Below are 23,662 nucleotides of genomic sequence, written 5' to 3'. Positions count from 1 at the left end.
TCACTGTCTCACATGCCTGGGCTTAAGCATGCTGACACTGTGTTCGTGGGTGGTTCATGTTCCCTCAGGAGAACATGGCCACGTCGGCACGTTGTTCGTCTTCCCTTTCTCGCAAGGGCTTGAGCGTTCAACGCGCCGTGTGCCGTTGAGCTGTCGGTTGACACGGCAACCCAGCACGTCGTGCGGTGCTCTAGATGCGTGGTCGAGACTCGAGTACCTCACACGAGGTGGAGTCCCTTTGCCTATTCCCCGATCTAGTTCCTCTTCTGGTGGCCACCAGAAAGGGCTACTTTGGCTAATAGCACTGGTGATCTGAGGATTACAGTGAGCGTTCCCTGACAAGACCACCTCCTCGGGCCCCTCACTCCTCTAGCGCATCGCAAGCATGTTGAGACTGTGTTCGTGGGTGGTTCATGTTCTCTCAGGAGAACATGGCCAAGTCAGTGCGTTGTTCATCTTGCCTTTCTCGTAAGGGCATGAGCGTTCAGCGCACCATTTGCCGTCGAGTTTGACAGCCATGTTCACTGTCTCGCATGCCTGGCAGCTTACGTATGGGATTGCCACCCTGAAACTATGGAAGGCCAAAACACTCATAATGCAGGAGGGTAGTTCTGAGCTGGGGTTGAGCTGCGCATGTTGACTGAGATTAAGTCAAAGCGTTGGCCCCCGGCCAGACAGTGTCCACCCTGGCTGTCCAGAAGCGCCCCCTGGCTAAACCTTGCAGAGGTGCGAGATATCGCTGTGTGCCTTCTCGATGCTCTCATCTCATAAGGTGGCCTTTTCAGCGACACTGTCGAGGACTGGGCCCAGCAGTTCTCCACAGTTCAGAAGCAGGCTGAGGTAATCAAGAGCTTGCCCCTTTGTGCCTCAAGAGCACTCGTGGGCTGCCCCTCAGTCTGCTCGTCGCCAAGGGCATTGTTCCCCTGCAAAAAAAGGGGACTCTGCCACAGCCAGCTCTACTATGCCGTTGAGCCTCGCAGGGAAAAGACGCTGTTAGACTCAGCCGCCGAGCGGTCAGTGAAAAATTACCCCTGAGATGGGCAACCCGGACCGGTATGAAGCTGCTCTTTCCCCGGAGGAGGGTCGGGTGCAGAATTTAAAAAAAAATTTCAGCCTTTGGCAGCTCAGCCAGCGGTACCCACCCCTTCAATAAAGAGCAGTTTCTGAAATCTCTGGGTACCACGAGGATGGGAACGACAGCGTGCGCCACCATGCCTCGCCACTCTCGTTCCCCTCTCCCCAAGAGGACCAGAATGACAGCTTGCGACGCTATGCCTCGCAGCTCTCATTTCCCTCTTGGCAACAGGGTGAGAATGACAGTGCACGATGCTATGCCTCGTCACTCTCGTTCCCCTCTTCACAAGAAGGTGAGGTCGACAGGGTGCGCCGTTACGAAACCTTGCCACTCTCATCATCTTCTGCAATCGCCAGCAGACAGCAGCATGAGGTTCAAGAACACAGTCAAGCTTTCCCACGCATCCCCTGTCCACCCGTGGAGTCAGGTGAGTGTTGCACCGCACACCCAGACCCCACTCCGAGCCGCCTCAGTGCCTCTCGGGTCGGGTCCCTGTCCTCCACCCCGCTGCCCCTCCGCGGTTCGTCTGTGATTCCGTTGGTCCCACTGGTACGGCCTGCCTAGTGCTCCCTAGACCATCCCGCTGGCTCATCTGCACCATCAGACTCGGCTATGCGATTTAGTTCGCCCGGCTCCCTCCCAAGTTCAGGGGCATCCGGTTCACCACAGTGCTGGCTACTGGTGCTCCTATCTTATGGGCAAAGAATGAAGTCCAACCGGTGAAGGACGCGATCGAGCCGGTCCCTCTAGCCGATATGAAGTCAGGGTTCTACAGCCCCTACTTCATTGTACCCAAAAAAGGCAGTGGGTTACGGCCAATCTTAAACCTGCGAGTTTTGAATCGGGCCTTGCACAAGCTCCCATTCAAAATGCTCTTGCAGAAACGCATTTTCGAATGCAAGATTGGGGCAATTGACCGTACTTTCACGTCTCAATTCTACCTCAACACAGGCCCTTCCTGCGCTTTGCTTTTGAGGGTTGGGTGTATCAGTACAAAGTTCTTCCCTTTGGGCACCTCAGCCTGTTGGGATTTCGGGTCAACTGGGACAAGAGCAAACTCTACCCTGTGCAGAGGATCTCTTATCTGGGTATGGAGCTGGACTCGGTCAACCAGACAGCGTGCCTCACCAAGGAGCGCGTCCAGTTGGTGTTGAACAGCTTGAATTCATTCAGACGCAGGACAGCGGCCCCACTGAAACTTTTTTTCAGAGGCTCCTGGGACATATGACATCCGCAGCCACAGTAACGCCACTTGGGTTGCTTCAAATGAGGTCACTTCAACACTGTCTTCACGGCCGGGTCCCGAGATGGGCGTGGCAGAGCGGCACGTACCGGGTTTCCATTACCCCGCACTGTCGCCAAACCTTCAGCCCGTGGTCGGACCCTTCGTTTCTACGGGTAGGTGTTCCACTAGAACAAGTGTCCAGGCATGCTGTGGTCTTCACGGATGCCTTTCCCACCGGCTGGGGGGCCAGGTACAACGGGCATGCAGCTTCGGGCCTATGGATGGGGACTCAGCTGCATTGGCATATCAATTGTCTCGAGTTGCTAGCAGTACGTCTTGCTCTCAGCCGCTTCAAGGTGCCGCTTCGAGACAAGCATGTACTGGTCCGTATGGACAGCACTGTGACCATTGTGTACATCAACCGACAAGGTGGTCTGCGCTCCCATCGCATGTGGCAACTTGCCCGCCATCTCCTCCAATGGAGTCAGAAGCATCTGAGCTCGCTTTGTGCCATTCACATCCCTGGCGAGCTCAATCGTGCAGCCGACGAACTCTCACGACAGCTTACGCTTCCAGGAGAGTGGCGACTCCATCCCCAGGTGGTCCTGTTGAGTTCCTCCGTCACCCCTACGGCAGTCAGATGTTGCGGAGCGTCTGACGACAGGCCTAACACTGGTATGCATTGAGGAACCTGTGCTAGGCTGGGTGTCCATATGTACCCTTGGATTAGGCTGGAACCACCCCAGAGACTTCCATATGATGCACTACCCTGCTTGGCTAGTCCATATGTGTATTTTCCACATGTTACCTCCCCGTGGGCAGGTCGTGGCTTCCGCAGCGTTTCTCCTTCCCCTAGGAAGGGCACGCTTTCCCAGTGTTATCCAATGTTCTCACTGAGTGGGTCTTGCAGAACATCAGTGGCCAGGACTTCCCGCATAAGCTTCTGCTCCTAATAAAGGGAGAGAAGTGAGGCTTATGCAGGGCACTGGAAGGGCCAACAACATGGCATGTTGGTAGGGATTCCATTTCTGTCGGATCCCTCCGACGAACATTGGAGTGACCGACATTAAAAGGGAACGTCTCGGTTACGTATGGTAACCCACATTCCCTGAAAGTGTGAACGGAGACGTTCGTCCCGTCACCATGTTGTTGTACCATCGCTGCAGACGACCGGGTCCCTGGCTCAGCGAAAACCAAATCTGCGTTGCACCTGCTGCTCATTATATACCCGCACTGCATGATAGAAGCTGCTGGCGCAATTATCGGATGCCAATATGCATTGGCTCGTTTAGTTTCTCTCGAAGTAGATTGGTCTATCTGCGAAGATCCCATTTCTGTCGGATCCCTCCGACGAACGTCTCCGTTCCCTCTTTTTAAGACGTTTTATATAGCCGAAACATTAACATTTTCCTTGGTGGCATAAATGATGCTGATAATGCTAAATCAGGTTTACATACAGCAGTCTGTGACATTCTTTCAGACCTCATAAAAGCACTTAAAGTCTTCATGCACCTGGACATTTTCATATGCACCCTTTATTAAAGGGTCTGAACCCTTTTTATATTACCAAATGAGCAAAAAATTACAACAAATCCAAGACATTTCAAACAAGGAACATTTTCACTGCATTATACATATGTAGTTTTCAAAATTATCTGAAACAAAATGTGGCCAGCAGGTGGCACATTGTGATCCTTTTCAAAATCTGAACCTACTTTTCACCTGAAACATATTCTCCTCATGCCCTTTTCAAGTTATACATTTTTAAGCAATTAAAATTCAGGGTGTGCACACTATCGTCTCTTAAAAACCCTTCATGTCCTGCTGTCATCTATCAATCTTTTCTCTCAAAACTCTCTCTCAGGTGTCTCTCATGTCTTTAAACCATGGACTCTGCTATTTATGAACAATCTATGTTGGTTCATGTGATCTACTGTCTTCGATTAAATGTTTCAGGTAATTTAATGTGATTTTTGTGTCTGTTTAGTCAGTGAGCTGTCACTTTATTACCCTCAATTTTTGCTTGTTTGTTTTTGTCTTATTTATTAATTTATTTATTCATCTCTTTCCCTCTTGACGTGATGAGAAATTGACATAAAATGTATTATAAAGTAATTTTGAAAGGTTAATGATGTTGTTTTTGTCTCGTTGTTTCAAATTTGTAGTTTACCTTAGGAGAAAGGACATTTATATATCTAAAACCATTCAATCTTGGTATCTTCTAGGAATAAATAACAATTCAATAAACAGTGACAAATTTAAATACATCTTAAGATTACTGTCAGCGATTCGGAATAATAAATGTCTCGTCCTCCGGATGATTGAACGATTCCTTCACAGGACTTAACACTAAGGATTTTTCTATTGGCCTGGTAGGGCCAGTGGTTAAAAAAAATATGTGGCCCCACCACAAAAAAAAGTAATACATAAATAAAATAGGCCTAGTTGTTGTCTCCGTTGTTTTTGACCCATAACCTTTATAAATAAAGTTGAGACACCAAAAATTACTAGCCTATATATTTCAAATATTGTTAAAGACAAGTAAACTGTCAGTAATAAAATAAGAACAAATTACAAATAGTCTAATTATGAGCAATAGCACATATACAATAGAACAAACATACAAATAAAATAAACACTGCTTTTCATGTTTTTCAGGTAAGTCTAAGAGTCATTTTCAGGTATAGAAAATGAATGATCAAGTGTAAAATAGTGAGCAGTGAGTGTTTTTTTTGTCTTTGTCCTTTATTGATTGATTAACATTAAAACAAAGACAGCAGCAGGTTTATTAAGCTGTTGTCACTTTAAGAGCTGCACGGATCCAGTATACTGTTATACATGCATTTTCTTTCTCAACTGTTTATGTTTACTTAAGATATAACAGACTATGTTTACTAGAATACTCGCAGAGACCGGCATTTTTTGACATGATTTTTTATGAATATGTCTGTTCAAGCGCAAGACATGAAAGGGCCATCGGGCAGTCCTTATTGTTGAACCATGCTTCATTAATGGCTTCATCACACACACTTGACTTCTATATTCTTGTGTCCTTTAAAATGAGCCATTTGCCACCCTTTAGGTGGCTGCATTTTTCTTTTGGATGGCACATTACATTCCATGCATGCATTTTACTCTACATTACTGACCTTACTGACGGTTACATTAACACCTGTTTTGTCTTATTTTCTATTTTGTTAATACACCTTGAGTTAATTTTGGCAAACTTTTGTGTCCCTTCTTTGTTGCGGCCTTTTGAGCCACAGGCTGTAACAAAATGGGGGCTCGTCCGGGACGAACAAGACACTGGGTCGTCACAGTGAGAGAATATTCTTATATATTTCTATCCTATTTCTCATTACTGATCATTTATCAATCTCTAAATCCATTAACAAATGAGACAGTGCTTCACAATTAGGATTTTATTTACAGCACATTAAAATGCACATGATTTGAATGAGGTTACATGATGACACCGAATGGAGTTGAAGAAACTGCAGGATCGCTACCTATAGCTTTATTTTTTTATTCCTCAATAATCAGAAATCCCATTCTGATTTCACCGCTTTTCTTTGTCATTTTGCACTAAATGCATCATATTTCACAGAGTATGACAGAATTATGACTTTGTGACATCATTGCTGTCAGCTATTAATGTTGCCATCCTTTGGACATTTCACAAAGAGCTCTTACATCGAAGATGCTAAAGGTGTATTTTCCAAGGAATGTGATTTTGTTCATTGAACACAAGAGATTTTTCACTTCTTTCTAATTTTGTCTGGTTTTGAATTTCGATCCAAATACAGCAATTTAAAATGACTCTCCCTCAGCAGATACTAGTCCTACGATGTTCGAAATATCACAAAGAATGACAACTTGCAGGCCTCGTTAGTATAGAAAAATAAATGTTGCCTCAGTATTGCATAACGACATTAATCAAAACTCTCAAAATCCTCAAAGAATATAAATCATTGCTAAACCAAACGGTTTCTAGTGTTAATGTTGCCACATCCAAAACACTTTTTTTCTCTCTCTCTCTTTTGGAACGTATACAAGTATCGACAAAGATTTAGATGTGCATGCTAGTAGTCGAGGGCACTTCTTTCTGCAGCGGGTATTTAAATGACAGCTTATTAAATAATTAGTGGAAAGCCTGCAAGCACAAACCAGAAAAGCACCTTCTTTTCACTTCTTTCCACAGTCATACGGTCTGTCGTGACAAAAACATACTCTGACCAAACATGTCAATTAGCCCATTACCACATGATTTTACTGAGGTAATGAGTTTATCTCTTTGTATTATGTCAGCTACAGGATTCGAAAGCGACAACTTAACATGGAAAATACGCATGAAGCAAATAGTTCAACAAAACTTGAAATGGATGGATCCATGAGTTGTCTTCAGGATTCCCAATTTAGTTTCCTGTAGTCTCAGACTCAACAGATTAAAAGTATCCAAAGTTTCCTCATCTTTTTGCAAGACAAGATTGATGGAACTTCGTGGAATGACGATGACGACTCTTCAGTTTTTCTTTTTGTTGTTCAGTGCAAATCAATATTGAGCAGCTCAGCCAGGCAGTACACAAACAAATCAACACAGACATCGATGAAAAAATGAAGTAGAACTGAAAAAAAAAAAAGTTAGGACAGAACTGGTCTGTCGCTAAAGAAGATGGGCAATACATTCGTTTATGTCCATAGTAGTGCATAAGTCTTAGTAACAATACAGTTAGGATGTTGAAAAGGGCAGCACTGTTTCCATTTGGGCAGTATTGTGCTTGGTTATATTAAGAACGAAAATGTGTGTGTGTGTGTGAGTGTGAGTGTGTGTGTGTGTGTGTTGGAGGTACATAGGGGACACTTCACGCAAACAGCAAATTCGTAACGTTTTTTTTTTTTTTTTTTTCAGAATATACCTTTAAAGACACATTCATACATTCGTACTAACATACATACAGTACATACATGTTATATATACAAATACATATTGTTTCATTGGCTTTTAGTTTTATTACAAAAATCAATATATATATTATTACTATGTTGATACTGTTAATTCAGTCACTTAAATACTCAAAAAACGCATGCACTTTCTTTTGGTTGAATTGATTTCTCAGTATTGCACTCTTTGTTTTCCTTCGCAAGCGGCCTTGGACTTCAGCACTCCCGCAATAAAACGGCAGGAGCACATAATACGTTATATTATAACGCATCATCCCGACGTTTGGTCTCTATATGCGTCCGCAGTTCCGAGAGAGCACTCTTTCAGCGTTTATAACGAATAAATCTGTTCCTGATGTAACAGTTTGTACGAGTACACATCTGGGGTAAAAGGGCATATACAATAGCTTAATTGGTTTGATAATTTCACAGACAGTTTCGTTTTTTATGTTCCTCGCTCCGTCCTTTCAGCTGGCCCTCAATTTCAGTTGGTTGCCACAATAACCATGGCCCCATCCTCCATCTCTTCTTCCTTCTCCTCCGGCGATTGGATGAAGCAGGATGTGACCTCGTAGGTCATGTGCTCAGCCATTGGCTGTGCTGGTGCTCTTCCTGGACTCATGACCCCAGCTGGGGTGGAGTCCTCTCTCTGCGTCAGGACGGAAATTACGGATGTCGGCTCGGGTTCAAGGGTAAGTGTTATGTCATCCTCCTTGAGAGAGAGAGATTTTTTTTTTTTTTAATGATGTTAACATAAAGTGGTGAATGATGTAGAAATTAAATATCTTACCTTGACTTCCTCCTCCTCTTGCTGCTCCGGGATGCATTCGGTCTCCATGACAGATTCCTCGCCGTACACTTCCCCCATGCTCATATCAGCCGTGGACAAGCCCATGTGTCCCATCAACTCCACCTGATGGGGCTCCACCTGAGCCGCCGCCCACAGGTCAGCTAGTCTCGGGTGAGTGGGCAGGCCCAAACTGTGAATCGTGCTGTTGGGCGTGGCTTGTAAGGAGTGTGAGGCGCTGTGCAGTCGATGTTCCAATGACTTCAAGAGAAAGCATGAGAAAAAGAATTGAGAATATATGAAGTGATAATTGGTAAAACACTTCGATTTGACGATCCCAAGGAGCGTTGCAAATGATGAAAATAATTTTTTTGTGTAAAACTATTGATTAAAATTGGTTATTTATTTATTATTTATATTTATTATAAAAACAACATATTCTAAGTTTATTTACTGATGAGTTTGGGAAGTCTTTTTTGCTCACCAAGGCTGCATTTATTTGATCAAACACAAAGTAAAACAGTAATATTTTTAAATATAATTACAGCTGTTTACTATTTACAGTATTAAAAACAGTAATTTAAAGATATTTAATCAAATTTCCGCAGCCATTATTCCAGTCTTCAGTCAGTGTCTCATGATCCTTCAGAAGTTATTCTAATATGCTAATTTTATGTTTAAGAAACATTTTTTATCATTATCAATGTTGAAAACAGTAATGCTTAATATTTCAGGATTTGTAATAATTTAAAAGATCAGGATTTATTTAAAATAGAATATTTATGTAACAATGTAAATATTTTAATGTCACCTTTGGTTGTCATCCTCGTTGAATAAATAATTTCTTTTAAAAAGAAATCTTGCTGACCCCAAACTTTTGAACGGTAGTATTCTGCAAACTTCAAGCTAACTAAAGAAGCTAAATGACAAATGTTTAATTTGACTATTTACAACTTGTTGCAACTGTTTTATAATATATGTGCCATAAAGTTTTAATGAGTTAGTCATATAGTCGATAATTGTCATATTTACATATAATGACATAAAGTGAATCTGTAGTATTTCTAATCCGGAACTGAATAGTGTTTTGAATGTGTATTGTTTTCCTACAGTAAGATGTTCCAGATTCATCACATGCAAGACATGACAGTTGCACTCCGTCACCCTTTTCAGTCATGGTCAGTGCTGTTATCAAAACAGCGAGACCACCGACAGCTCCATCCCGTAGACCAGGGTTTTTTTAATCCTGGTTCTGGAGACCCAACGCTTTGCATATTTTGTATGTCTCTCTAATCTAACACACTCAGTTCAGTACATGGAGCACTTTCCTAAAGAGCTGATCTGAATCAGGTGTGTTTAATAAAGGAGACATATAAAATGTTCAGAATGGTGGGTCCCCAGGACCATGATTTAAAAGCGTTTGACAACACCCGGCTACAAGAGATCAAGTTGCAGTACTCCACATAACTCTGTAGTGTTTCTCTGAGCATGTTATCATGACAGCGTGTGCTTTCTGACCTGTTGGTACTGCATGAGCTGCTGCTGCTGGTACTGCTGATACTGTTGGAACTGCTGTAGGTTGTTCTGTTGCTGCAACGTCAACTGCTGCTGCGTCAGATAGTGGGTAGAGCCGTCAAAACCCTCACCCGAAGCCCCGCCCCCCATGATGTAAGAGCCGGCGGCGGGAGAGGCCATGCCTGAGGGCTCGTTGCTGATTGGCTCCCACGCATCAGAGGAGGAGAGACAGTAAAGGCCTTGGGAGACGTAAGTGTGTGGCCACACGTCTGCAGAGGAATGATGCAACGGCTGGTCTGAAGGACAGAGGTGAAAATGAAGGAGAGAGACGAAAGGTCGTAAGGTGAAGTGGAGAATTCAAATGCAGATGGAACCAAAGTGCTTTCTGAGAGAATTTCTTTTTATGTTCTAATCCAGGGATTCCTAAACTTTTTTGAACAAGTACAATGTACCTAAGTCACATTAAATTAAAGGGCTACACTTTATTTGAAGTGTATTTTATTCTACATGTACTTACTATAGGGTTAGGTTTAGCATGAGGGTTTGGTTTAGGGTTAGTTGCATGTAATTATGAATAATTTATAGTTATTACTATAGTAACTACATGTAACAAAAACACTGTAAAATAAAGTGGGTTACACTTTATTTTAAGGTGTCATTGTTACAGTGTAATTAAATATTTAAGAACTGAGTAATATTAAGCAACTACATGTACTTACTATAGGGTTAGGGTAGGATTAGGATTTGGCCGAGGGTTAGTTGCATGTAATTATGCATAATTTACTGTTATTACTATGGTAAGTATATATAACATATGTAACAAGGACACTGTAAAATAAAGTGTTACCATAAAGTGTTACCAGATTATACAGGATAGATATATTATATATATATTTATAATGTATTTATATTATTTAACACATTTAATCATTGCAGGTTTGCTTAATATTGTAAAATTCTACACGTTCCGTATATCGTGAACCCCCATTTGAACAAGCCTTTTCTAATACCATTTCCAAAACTATAACAATCATGATTTTTCATCGTTACAATACTCCGCTACATTAAATCCTTATTATTTTGACATAATCAGGCTGAAGAGATCCTTTTTGTTTGGTGTTACACTGCAACCTGGCTTCTTATAGCTCTGACAGCTGAACCTCAGGAAAGCCGCTGCTTCGCGATTCTCCCCCATTGCCTTTGGGCCTGCAGCTATCAGGCATCTCTGACACATTTCCACACAATAAATAAAGTGGTGGCAATGCGCTCTAGACCTGTCAAACGGACTCCATGGCACATCAGTCAAGGCTAGGTAAACAATATAAATAAAATCTGCAGAAATATCTAAGAGCTAACATCAGTGAAACAAAGAGGTTTGGTTATGAGTCAAAAAAATCCAAACAGTTCTTACTGCAAGAGCGGTTGAATATTCACAAGGTTTTAAACTGCCAGTGCATAAGCATGAGCTTAAGAAGTGTGTGCTTGTAATATCTGAGCCGTAGCTTAAACGATTGTTCTATTCATCTGTAGTCAAGCAAAGTAAGCACAATGACAAATCGTTGATGTAGCATAACAGAAAACAGTGCCTTATTAAAACAATGTCTGCATTCTGTTCCGGCACAAGGTGGTAATTCTGAATGACAGTTGTTTGTGACCCTCACCTCTGCTAGTGATGCTCTCCTGGTTAACCTCACTGAGGTGAGCCACGCTGCCCTGGTTGGAGTCCACACAGAAACTGTCTCCATCCATAGAGGTCCAGGCTAAGAGTGTGGCCTCAGAGATGGCAAACTGTTGCAAAATGCCTGCAAAAAGTAGGACAATGGTTTTTATTTTAAAGATGAAATAGACTGGATAAACATTTTAAATATTTACATATTCATAGCAGTTTTGTGGGGCAGCACAGTGGCTCACTGTGTCGCCTCACAGCAATAAGGTCCCTGGCTCAAGTCCCAGCTGAGCCAGAAGTCCTTTCTGTGTGGAGCATGCATGTTCTCCCTGTGTCTGCGTGGGTTTCCTCAGGTTTCCCCCACAATCCCAAAACATGCAGATATATATATCTGTCACGTTTATATCTTATTTAGTTTCATTATCATGTCCTGTTTACTTCACGTGCTGTCTCTGTTTTACCTTAGTTCTAGTTTACTGTTGGTCTCTATGGTTACTGATTAGTTTTCACCTGTTCCTTGTTTCCGTTAATGATCCTCTCTGTGTATATGAGCCCTTAGTTTACTCAGTTCTGGGTCTTTTGTTAATATGTATTGTTCTGTGATATTATTATATGTTCTCTTTGGTGTTTTTTAAGGTTCAACTTGATCGTTCATTCAGTGTTACTCATCAAATTTAATATATGGCTACTGTGACAATATCATAGTTTCCACAATTTTTCCACAACTGTTTTCAATATTGATAATAATAATATTTATTTTAGCACCAAATCAACACATTAGAATGATTTCTGAAGGATCATGTGACACTGAAGACTGATAAACAGCCTTGGTGAGCAGACGAGACTTCTTTCAAAGACATTTCTAATATTACATGTTCCAAAATAATAAAAAAACATTATTTGATTTTCTGAAAGTTCTTGTTAGTAAAATATACAATAGGCTATTATAATTTAATATAAAATATTGCACAGATTTTAGTCCCTGAAAACTATTTATTTACATCAAATACATCTTTAAAGGGCCCATGATGTTGTGCTAATAATACAAAGACAATTGGAAGTAATTTAATGCAAAAAGAAGCAAAACTGCATGAGATTGAATACTATTGAATACTAGCACTGTACGATATTTGGGTAACACTTTAGTTTAGGGTCCAATTCTCACTATTAAATAGTTGCTTATTAGAATGCATATTAGGATATTGACTGTTTATTAGTACTTATAAAGCCCATATTAATGCCTTATTCTGCATGACCATATTCTACATCCCTAATACCAGGGTGAGACTCCCTGAAAGCCTCAAAAGCAAAATTTGAAGGGGGTCTCAAATTTTGTCAAAAAGATAAAAAAATAAAATATTTTATTGTCACCAGTGTTAATTTCGTTAACGAAAACTATGACGAAAAATGTACGTTGACAACCTGTTTTCCCCTAAGACGATGAGACACGACACCCACGTCGTTAAACGATAACTGTGACTATATCAACACATGCAATATCGTTGACCAAAAAAAAGACGACTGAAATGTGTTTAAAAAAATTAAAACTTGACCAAAACCACTTATTTTTGTCGAATAAAGGAGGAGACAGACAACACAAGCACGCGCGCGCATGGTTTTTACGTTTTTTACGAGCGTTCATGCTTACGGTTGCCAGATTTCAATAACCCCAGTCAGAGTTTTTCTGTTAAAAGGGCACGTTTTCTACCCGGTCTTTTCAATAGTATCTGCAACCATGCGCGCGTGCTTTCTACACTGCTGAAGAAGCGTGGATAATCTGAAAACACAGACACGGAGTTCCGCGATCTTCATTTGAGATTTTCTACTTAATTAAATAAGTGTCATTCAGTCGGTCTGTGTTCTGTCACGAGCTGCTGGCGCTGTTTGCGTGACTAAATCTGCGAACAAAATGCAGGCTGATATTGTCACACCACGATTGGTCATACTGCAGGCTCTCATTTGCAAGTGCACTGATTGGGTGCCAGTCTCCGATAGGCTATACCTGGCATTTATTCAGTTGATTGCTATTGTGCATTGTAATACACAACTTTACCTCTCCTTATTATAAAACAACATGCATCCAAACAACTTTAGCCAATGCAACCTCCTATGTCAGTGTTGCTTTACGAATAGGCCTACTATAGCATATTGGATTATAAAAAATCGTTAAGTGTGTGCGTGTGTGTGTTGTCATGTAGGCTATAGACTGATTGTCTTGGCTTGCATCCATGAAATATTGTAATGTTATAGGCCTACTGCATATTGAGAAAATTTAGATCAGTATTGCGCAACAATCGGGAGATGGGGACCCCACCGAATATTGACGGGTGTGTCGCACACTGCCTAATACACAATACCTAAACTTAACTCCCTTACTAACTATTAATAAGCAGTAGGAGTTTATTGAGTCAGTAGTTATTAACTATAGTTAATAGTGAGTAGCTTAATAATAGTATTGTACCCTACTCTAAAGTGTGACCGATACTGGATGTGATTTTAATGAGCAATTTGCACTTTTCAGTCATCTCAACATCTTCAGTCAAACTTCTCACCCGCTGCCATTCGTGCCTCTTTTTCTCCGTCACTCAAGTCACTGTAGGCGTCATTTTCAAGCCGTCTCTCCCTCTCGCGGTTCAGGTTGGAGCGGCCCGCTCCTCCTTCCGGCCCTGCAGATGGTATACCCCAGCTCTGCCACTCAATCATATGGGCCACGCGACCCTGGGCCATAGCAGTGGGCTTGGTCACTTTGTCCTTCATTGATCTGGAAACCCCTGAAGAGAGAAAAACACAAATCAGCATCTGCACCGACTATACATGGAGCTGCAGAGAGGGGCGAATGAAGGCCACGGCCAGGCAGTGCATTATGGGATATGTGTCTTTTGATTAATCACCTATAGTAAACTAGTGCAAGGCACTGTGCGTGATAACAACTGAATGAGTGATTATGAATGAGCTACAGCCTGTTGATTTGATCGATCACGAGGCGTGAGAGAGATGCGATTGGTTGACCATCTTTAGAAATACATTATTCACAAAACTAATGAATTACATGAGATTCATAAGCTTTTATGCATGTATGAATAATTAGAGACAAAAGAGAAACGTCTAAACATTTCCTTTAAACAAAATGGCTCATTAGCATGCAAATTTCTCATCTGAACGAGACGCATTAGTTTAAAACATAAGCCTCTGAATGCAAGAGAGCTTAAAAACAAGGTAGTCTGAGGGTAAACTCGTTGATGGTTGTGTTTTTTCTCAAGGCTGCTGACAATGATAAAAACCCCATCTGATGAAGTGACTGGCTCTCTTTAAATACTCTGATAAATCACCTCCATTTGTTCCCGGGGGAAAACAATCTAATGGTATCACTTGAGCACTTCACCCCATTTTCAAGCATTTAAGAAAAACAAGAGAAATACAAAAGATACAGGACATGAAACCAAGAGATATTCAGATACCTACGTTTCCAGAAACCTGTTGTGACAATGAGCAGTATCTATAAAAAACAACACCACAACACACTACTGTCCAACAATTTACTTCACAAAAGAGCACTACACCTCACATAACCACAAAACACACTACAATACACAGCTGACGTCACACTGAAAGACTGCGTTTCCCAGCAGCAAGCTTGTGAAGATGAATAGTGCACTTACGTCAGGATTTTTTTTTTTTTTTTGTGAACTCTTGTTGGATCTGACTGGGGATTTCATCAATGGCTAAAGAGGCCATTGACATGCACTAATTAATGGAGGAGGCAGGTGGTGAAACTGGAAAGGGAGGGGGGGACCCACAGGGGCAGCCATGTTGGCTCCAATCGCCATCTCCTCCTCTGGAGCCAACATGGGGTCGGTTACCAGCTACCGAGACAGACACACACCTGACACACCTGTCAGAGAGGACTTAGCCAGAGCTCCAATCCCATAGGCGTTGGAGTTCCGCTTCAGACGTGGCAAAATGGAGGTGGTGTCCTCCACGGACAGCTGGTGAAAGAAAGAAAGAAAGAAAGAAAGAAAGAAAGAAAGAAAGAAAGAAAGAAAGAAAGAAAGAAAGGCATTAGAGAAGCAGCAAAAGTTCGGGAAGTGGGAGTAAAAATCGATTAAAGCAATAAGCCACGAAAATCACTGTAACACACGGCCTCATTTGGCTTATTACTTTCATTATACACTGGCAATGGCAATGAGAAAGGACACCAAGACCAAGGCTCAATTAATAATTACATTTATTCATCATAATTCATAATAAACAATCCTTCTGTCAAGTAAAATAGTTAATTAGCCTAACTGTGGACTGTTTACGGTTGCTGGCAGCAACTTAAACTAAAAGCACATAAAAGGGTTAGTTCGCCAAAAAAGGAAAATTTTGTCATCATTTGCTCACCCTCATGTCGTATTGGTCACGATTTTTAATACAATGAAGCTGTGAAACTTCAAAATGACAAGAAATGAACCATAAGCTCGCTCCATACAACAGTTTTTCTGAAACTTCTGAAGCTATTCAATAACTTTGCATGGAAACAGACTAAAATTTAAAGTCAGCAAGAAACAGAAGATGTGATAGTCTTGTCTACCTTATTGTGACGTATATCAAGTACAACGGCTTCTCGAACAAGAAAAAATGTAGGGTGGGACTTGATTTTGTTTATCAGGAATTGATTGGATGGTTGTGGTTTGCTATTGGTCGATCTCATGTGATTGACAGGTTGTCCTGCCCTCGCACCAGAAAACATGTCATCAGAGAAGAGAGAGATGTCACTGCAAGAGGGAAGGGAAGTCATTTTGATTGTTGATTTTTTTTTTTTTTTTTTTTTTTTTACCATGCCATGACTTTACCATATTACCAAACTCACTGAGAATCTTCACATTTGCCATTTTTCTCCTTTATTTGAAAAATAATGATGTTCAGTTCATGAGCAAACCATTCTTTAGTCTTTACAATGAATCATTTTATTCAGTTCACAATGATTTGGTCACAGTGGTTAACAACGTATTCAGTTCATACAAAACTATCATATGGCTTCAGTAAACGTGAAATTTAGTGCCCACACAGTGTAAGTCAAAGCGAGTCATACACAGCACCTTTAAGATACTAAAGTCGGCAGACTCTAGTTGGCATTCACTGTAATTGCTTGGGTAAAAAACAAGTACATGATGCAAAATTGTTCCTTTTGTGTTCCATAGAAGAAAAAGAAAACTCATACAGATCTGTAATTAAACATTTTTAATTTGCTGCATGAATGAGGCCTAAAACCTAGAATCAAGATAGCATTTTTGAACTTCCATTGTCAACGGGTTTTTTGTTTGTTTGTTTGTTGGGTAAATGCATGAAATAGGTCTATGGTAAACACAAGCTCTAGATATTTTCATGTTTTATTCTACAACATAAAATACATTACACTGTAAACCCAAATAAGTTGGAAAAACTCAAATAATTTGACAATTATGTAATTATTTATTTATTTATTTAATTAACCCTTTCACGCATAGTGGTCACTACAGTGGACAGCTATTAAAAAAGCATTTTCTTGAATTTGCACGGGTTTTTATGGCAAAGTTGCACATCAGCCTCTTCATTGGACCCTGGTGCATCATCCTATAAATTGCAACCAAGTGGCAAGCCTTTGTGTTTCGATTTTTCCCCCTCCAAACCAAGATGGCCAAGGGTCAGTCAGACATGCCAAGTTGCTCCGGAATATCCACCCATTCCTTCTATCCTATGAGACTCTTGTAGGTAAAAAAAATATTGCAGCATCAAGCAATATCTAATGAGTCATATCACAGTAAAATTTTCCAAGTTTTGATTTTAGATTGAGAGAAAACTCTGATTAATCACATGTCCACTGTAGTGGACGTCATGCATCAATTGCTATATTTCAGCTACAATTCATAATTATAATGTGAATATTGTTTTTGAAATTTAAAACTTAAAAACTTAATCTGCAGTGACTTTTTTACTGTAAATAAATGTACTTGTATTATTAGAATGTAATTTTCATTAACATCGAAAAAAGTCATGTGATTACATAATGTATGACACTTGTAATGCATTACTTTACTTGTTAGATCAAAAAGTAATCTGATTTCGTGATGCATGTTATTGTAATGCGTTTTTTTACTCATAACATCAAAAAGTAATCTGATTACGTAATGCATGTTACTTGTAATGCGTTTCTTTACTCATAACATCAAAAAGTAATCTGATTACATAATGCATGTTACTTGTAATGCGTTTCCTTACTCATAACATCAAAAAGTAATCTGATTATGTAATGTGCGTTATTGTAATGTGTTTCTTTACTCATAACATCACAAAGTAATCTGATTACGTAATGCATGTTACTTGTAATGCGTTTTTTTACTCATAACATCAAAAAGTAATCTGATTAGGTAATGCACATTACTTGTAGTTAATTACTTGTTAGATAAAAAAGTAATCTGATTAGGTAATGCATGTTACTTGTAACACATTACTTTACTTGTAACATCAAAAAAGTAATCTGAATGCGTTATGCATGTTACTTGTAATGCGTTACCCCCAACACTGATCATTTCAGATGAGATTGAAAAAAACGTATCGCTAGGTTTTCTCAGAGGAGGGCTATGATAGAAATGTGCATGTCCATCTTGAACATAATCAGAATTATCAGCCAATAAGGGTAAATCTTCATACTCTGGTGCACTGGAGGGAGCATCTGAGTGGTTTCCACAGTTGTACCTTGACATACTGTAGAAAATTCTGATGGAATCACATCCTCATGTTCTGATATCAAAGATACGCGAAGTGCAACTTGTATGAAGTTGTATGAAGCCTTTGCAATATTTTGCATTTATATTTTTTGTATATATTTTATAGTTTTCACATGATTTGATATAATTGTATTGATTAGTTTGTTAAATTCACATACTTTATGTGTTTGATTATTGTCTTATATTTAATATATTATATCTTAAGTTTAAACCAACTGCATGCTGTCCACTCAAGTGGACATCTGAAGATCTCTTTGAAAAATTTGTAAAAAAATTAAATAAAAATCAATTCTTGTTTTTCATGCCCTAAGAGCAATAAAAACACATAGGAAAAAAATCCTGACTGAGGTTATCATAATTCATGCATGAAAGGGTTAATTATTATATAATTATTCAAAATAATTTTTAAGTTAAGAAATTTTATGTTTAAGCAGAACTTGCAGATTTTTATTTTGTAATCATACATTTTAAGTGCTCTTAACTATTGTTAACTTAAATATTTTTAGTAGTGGAAACTTGGCTAGCTTTAACCAGGTAATTAAAAAAATGCTACCTTGCTAATTGTTGACTCAATGCTTTGATAGCATTAGCATAGCATAGCACTTGATAAATGAGTACAGCTATTTAAAACATTTAACATACACTGTTCTCAAACCAAGCTCATGCTCCACTCATCACCATGAAAAACAAATAAACTCTTCTAGCAAAACATTAAACACTGCTAAATCTCCCACTTAACATTAATATGGCACAAAAAAAACATTATCGGTGCGTCCCAATTCGCATACTATCCGTCCTAAATAGAATTCGAAAACAGAATTAGTATGTCCCAAATCGAAGTATGTTGAAATGAGTATTCCAAAGATACCCGGATGGTCTACTATCTCCGGTCAGAATTCGAAGTGCAGATCGATGCGCACACATCGACGGCTAATATTGCCCACAACCCATCAAGCGTTGGACGAGGATTCGGTTAGAACTACAAACACGAGTGAAAAGTGTTAAAAAAAAACTACAGACATGGAGGACGCGCGAGTCCGGCGGTTATGTAGAGTGGTTCAGGTTTAGATAAAGGGGTTTGAGTGATTAATTATCAGTGTCTAACCTGACGAAAATTGATTTATTCAATGTTGTCCACATTATATTGCATCTGCAGCAGCATTGTGAACTTTTGTAAAGATACGTTTAGCCGTTAACTTTTAAATGCATCATTATATTCAAATTGCAAACACATGAGGAGAGTCTCGCATGAAAGACCCACGACTGGCAGATCAACGTGCAACTACATTTCTCTCCGAAACGGTAAGAAATTAAATAAGATTGAATGGAGGATTTTAACTGTGACAAGATGATTGACAGGGCAGTTTATGGTGACAGGGTGCATGCGACAGATCTGTCCGTTAAGATGACGAAGTAGTGTGTCCCAAAGCTTGCCTATTCTTTTGCTACACACTCAAAAGTATGTAGCCTACTTTTTCATCACAAAAAGAGTACATACTTTTAGGGCGTAGTATAAGTAGGCGAATTGGGACGCAGCATGTATAACATTTCATATTAGCATTTACTCTCCCTTTTAAGTGTCATGGCAAAGCATGCTGGGAAATAGAAATCCCAGCCCAGTTTCAGTTTCAGTTAAATTTAAGTCTGTCTAAATTAAAAGAAACAAGTTCATGGAACTCAAAACAATTAAACAATTTAACTTAGATAAAATGTGTCAGTTTTGTGAACTTAAAAGAAAAAGAAAGTTAATTTGATTGAACTAAAAAGACTGGGTATAGTTGTAACACCTCTTTGCTTCAGCATCTGTAACTCACTTTTTGAGCTTGAGTGCTCAAACTTGTATACAAAGTACCCACATTTGGTCACTACAAAAGTCACCAATTCAAACCTCCTGAAGAATATCACAGTCGATGTCAAATACATGGTGTGTCTTTGATATAACATACCCCAGGGTACAGTAGTTTGTAACACATGCTGGAGTAAGTTGTAACAATTAGACAAAAGAAGCAAAAATAGAGGCCACACCATGCAATATGCTTAAAAAAAAAAAAATTGTAATGAAAAACCGTGGCCAAATTGTAAACAAAACGTCATCATTGCAGCACTCTATTCAGCTAATGTGCAGTCACATTATCTATTTTAAAACAGCACTATGCAGTTTTTTTAGCTTAATTTGAACAGCTTCGGAGTCATTGGAATGGTTATATGACATTTTTCGGGTTGAATGGTGGTCGTCTCGCCGAGTGCCTGTGAGCCGAAAAACCACACTTGCAACTTTGGGCCGGCCATCAGGTCTCGCAATGTAACGAATTGCTTTACGGCACTGCACACATACACTATCTAAACATTTATTTGCTAGCCTTCTGTGTATCATACATACCTCAGTGGACATGGCTTCGTGTGTTGGGAGGTGGGAGAGTCGCCAACGAGTTTTGACTAAAGTGTTGTCAAATATCTATTCCGAAGCTGTAGGGGGAGCTCTATAGAGAAACCCGCGAGCGAAATCGGCAAAGCTGCATAGTGCTGCTTTAAAACAGCTTCAAACGTGATTCATCCAGACCCTTGTTAGAATTATTCATGACCGCATTTCTACTGTCAAAAACAGTATAGCAAGTAAAATTTGATTTGACATTTCCTGATTCATCTGGTGGCATTAACTGTCCTTTTTTCATTTTAGAATGAGAGCAGATGTCACTAACTCCATGTGAACCACATTGTGTTATCATCTCTCACATCCAGTGCCACCTACAATTCACAAAACAGGCCGAATCTCAGATAACATGACGTGGCCTATCGAAGACAGCTGGCGGACAGCTCAAACCCCCAGAGAAACCTGCCAGTGATGAAACACTGTGGAGTCACAGCAGATATTTAAGATTTGCAGTTTTTGATTTTTATTAATACAAATGTTTTAGTACTTTTCAACCATCATACTATTATGACATTTTTCTTCACAACATTAGCATCGTACCTGTTCGTTTAAAGTTATTTGGTCTTTAATGTTTAGCACAAAAACGTGATTTATACATTGTCCGTGGAACTTTTTTTTCTGAAACGTTTTAGTTGGATGTTCGTCTAAAATTTTTTGAATGTTATTATTTGTTTCAGAATGTTTAGAGAACATCAAACGTAACATTCCCATAATGTTTGCAAAATTATAAAATGCAATGTTCCCCTAACGTTCATACAACACTTTTTAAACGTTTGTATTTTCATTTATGGTTTCACTTTATTTTGATGGTCCCTTTAACACATTCTGCTGACTATAAAGTTGCACCTACATGTCTATTAACTATCATTAGAGTATTAGTAGAGTATTAGTGGACTGGTAGGGTTAGGGTTAGAATAAGTTGCAAAGATACAGAAAAATATAGTATATATATACTATATAGCATAGCATATATACTATACAGAAAAATAAAGTATAGTCAATAGAATGTCTGTTGGAGAACCATCATAATAAATAGTTAGTAAATATTAAGCAGAAAGTCTACTAATACTCTAATGAGTGTTAGTTGACATGTAGTTGCAAAGTTACTCATAGTCAATTAAATGTTCAAAAGGGACCATTAAAATAAAGTGTTACCTTAGTTATTTCAGAGAACATTCAGAAATAACATTTTTATAACTGTATGGGAATGTTATCAAAATGTTTCTACAACATTTTTGTTAGCTGGGCAGAGAGTAATATGATATAGATTGTTATATTGATTAAAAATTATAAAATAGAAATAAAACATGAGACACAGAAAGTATAGTATTAAACGCAAAATTGTGTATATCTGACTTACATTGATTCCTTCCCAGGAAAACTCGCCATGTCCTTGCTAGAAGAAATTAATTGAAGAATAGATGGGAAAGATACAGTAAAAGAGAAGAAAAGGCATGCTTTCAGTTAGCAGGAAACAGCAGAAGGCTGAACATCAAGCCAAGTACAGAACACTAGATCTGGAAGAACAACAGATAAACAGAAAGCAGGAGAAGGAGGCGAGATACTGTTCATCTGTTACGAACTGTTGTCCAGACCAAGATATATCTTTGTATAAACCCTTGTTGCGATATATACAGCTAACATGGTGTAAAATATTCATGAATGAAGTACCACCTAGTGTATCCATGTTGATATCTGCCTTAGAAGTCTTTGCATGAGGACAACATCAAGAGGAGATGGAGGCGACTTTGATGAGTAGCACTGGAGTAAGTAATCCTAGACAACCCAAACATACAGCGAGCGATCGATCGCATTTACACCGCACCCAGCGCAGCGAGACAAACACCGGTGCCAGTACGAACAGCAGTAGCCGCTCATTGTTCATTAAGAGAGAAATCAATATAAAAGGTCAAATGGAGGTCAGTGTCAGAAAGGCATTGGCGTGCCGTGGGGCAAATGTCTGCCCCTTGGAAACTCTGAACAAACTACCGGCACGGTTCGGCTGTTCAGGGGTCGATCGATTTGTTTCCCACCATCTTAGTCTTTATGGGCGCTTCTGTTACATAAACTGTGGAGCTGGCTCCTAAAAATACATTTTTGAGGCTGGCTTGCAATTACGGCAGCCACCTACAAATTTTCTGTAGGGGGGCGGATACAGCTAAATGAAAATTAACATCAGTAAATTAGTTTTCTTTTCCACTGCAGTGAGAAAGCAATTAATGTTTTGCTTCACATTTTAAGGGGACGCCTTGTAAAGGCCTTTCAGATAGGATTTGATTTCAAAACAGCACTTAGGTCACAATCATTAACCTTTTCATAACTAAAAAGGATGCGTCTGTGGACATAACAGAAATCACATGCTCTGGATGTGTCTCGAAACCTGGGTTGGTTCTAGACCATTTTTAGGGGAGCTTCAGCGCCCCTGTCTCTCGTCTCAGCCCCCCTAAAACTATAATTACCTATTTGAATGATCGGGCCAGTGCTGCTTTTTCAGGGTTTTTTAAGTCTTGCCAATATAAACATTCAAGTGATTTTCAGACACTGCGAAACAGAACTCAATGCAGAACTGCACAAGTGGATGAATCTCATTTGACCGGATTGGTTTCATAGTGTAAATTCTCATGTGATCGAATGTGTTTAAACAGCCACACTCCGTCTACTGACCTAATGCGTGAACATTATGGGCACGCTAGCCAGAAGGGATTTAAACTTTGCATTAAGACCCTAGAAGTTTGGCTTGAAGATGAAAAACCTACCAAGCACAATGTTCCCTCACTATTCCTGATTTCTAACGCACTCGCAGCGTTCGGCATGGTCTTGCAGCTATCAGGGCAGAAATGAAAGTCAAGAATTGTGAATCTAAAATGTTGGCATCATAAGGTTACTTTGGTCAAAACAACAAATATTTAGGCAGGGCAAGTAAATATATGAGCAAAAAGAAAATCTGTAGTGTTGTTAATATTTTTAGTTTTCTAGTCATTTTAACTTAAATTACATTAAACTGACTTAAAATGAGTTATAACATAAAAATAGCTGAAACTTATTTTGATGAGTTAAATCAATGTAAAAACATAAGTTGTCATAACTTATTGATCATATCATTTTTTTACAGTGTAAATACTTGTCAATAATAATGATATGATGACAATTTCTGTGTCAAACAGTAGACTACGTGTACCAGTTTGAACTATAAAGCAGAAAGACTGGAATCATTAAATCATTTATAAACATTTTTAAACATCACGTTGCGTGATGGTGTGGTTCACTTTAAAA

The 23,662-nt window shown here is 39.6% G+C and overlaps 1 protein-coding gene across 5 annotated transcripts in view; it reads right to left on the bottom strand.

Moving 5' to 3' along the window:
* Nucleotides 1-7,114: 7,114 nt before the first annotated feature.
* Nucleotides 7,115-23,662, bottom strand: part of fam131ba (family with sequence similarity 131 member Ba) — a 32,666-nt gene continuing 16,118 nt past the window's right edge. The window contains exons 3-9 of one of the 5 annotated variants that reach the window (XM_084131127.1): nucleotides 21,750-21,785; nucleotides 15,093-15,195; nucleotides 13,762-13,980; nucleotides 11,205-11,345; nucleotides 9,547-9,839; nucleotides 8,032-8,289; nucleotides 7,115-7,953 (exon numbers count right to left, since the gene is read on the bottom strand). In XM_084131127.1, coding sequence (XP_083987253.1) covers nucleotides 7,726-7,953; nucleotides 8,032-8,289; nucleotides 9,547-9,839; nucleotides 11,205-11,345; nucleotides 13,762-13,980; nucleotides 15,093-15,195; nucleotides 21,750-21,785 — 1,278 coding nt within the window. In that variant the 3' untranslated portion in view covers nucleotides 7,115-7,725. The remainder of the gene's footprint in view (nucleotides 7,954-8,031; nucleotides 8,290-9,546; nucleotides 9,840-11,204; nucleotides 11,346-13,761; nucleotides 13,981-15,092; nucleotides 15,196-21,749; nucleotides 21,786-23,662) is intronic. The other 4 variants (XM_084131128.1, XM_084131129.1, XM_084131130.1 and 1 more) reach the window with 4 other exon arrangements.

The sequence above is a fragment of the Abramis brama genome, assembly GCF_963993115.1.
Source record: "Abramis brama genome assembly, chromosome: 12".
NCBI lineage: Eukaryota > Metazoa > Chordata > Actinopteri > Cypriniformes > Leuciscidae > Abramis > Abramis brama.
The sequence above is the reverse complement of the archived record's forward strand: the minus strand, read 5'-3'. Positions and strand labels throughout refer to the sequence as shown.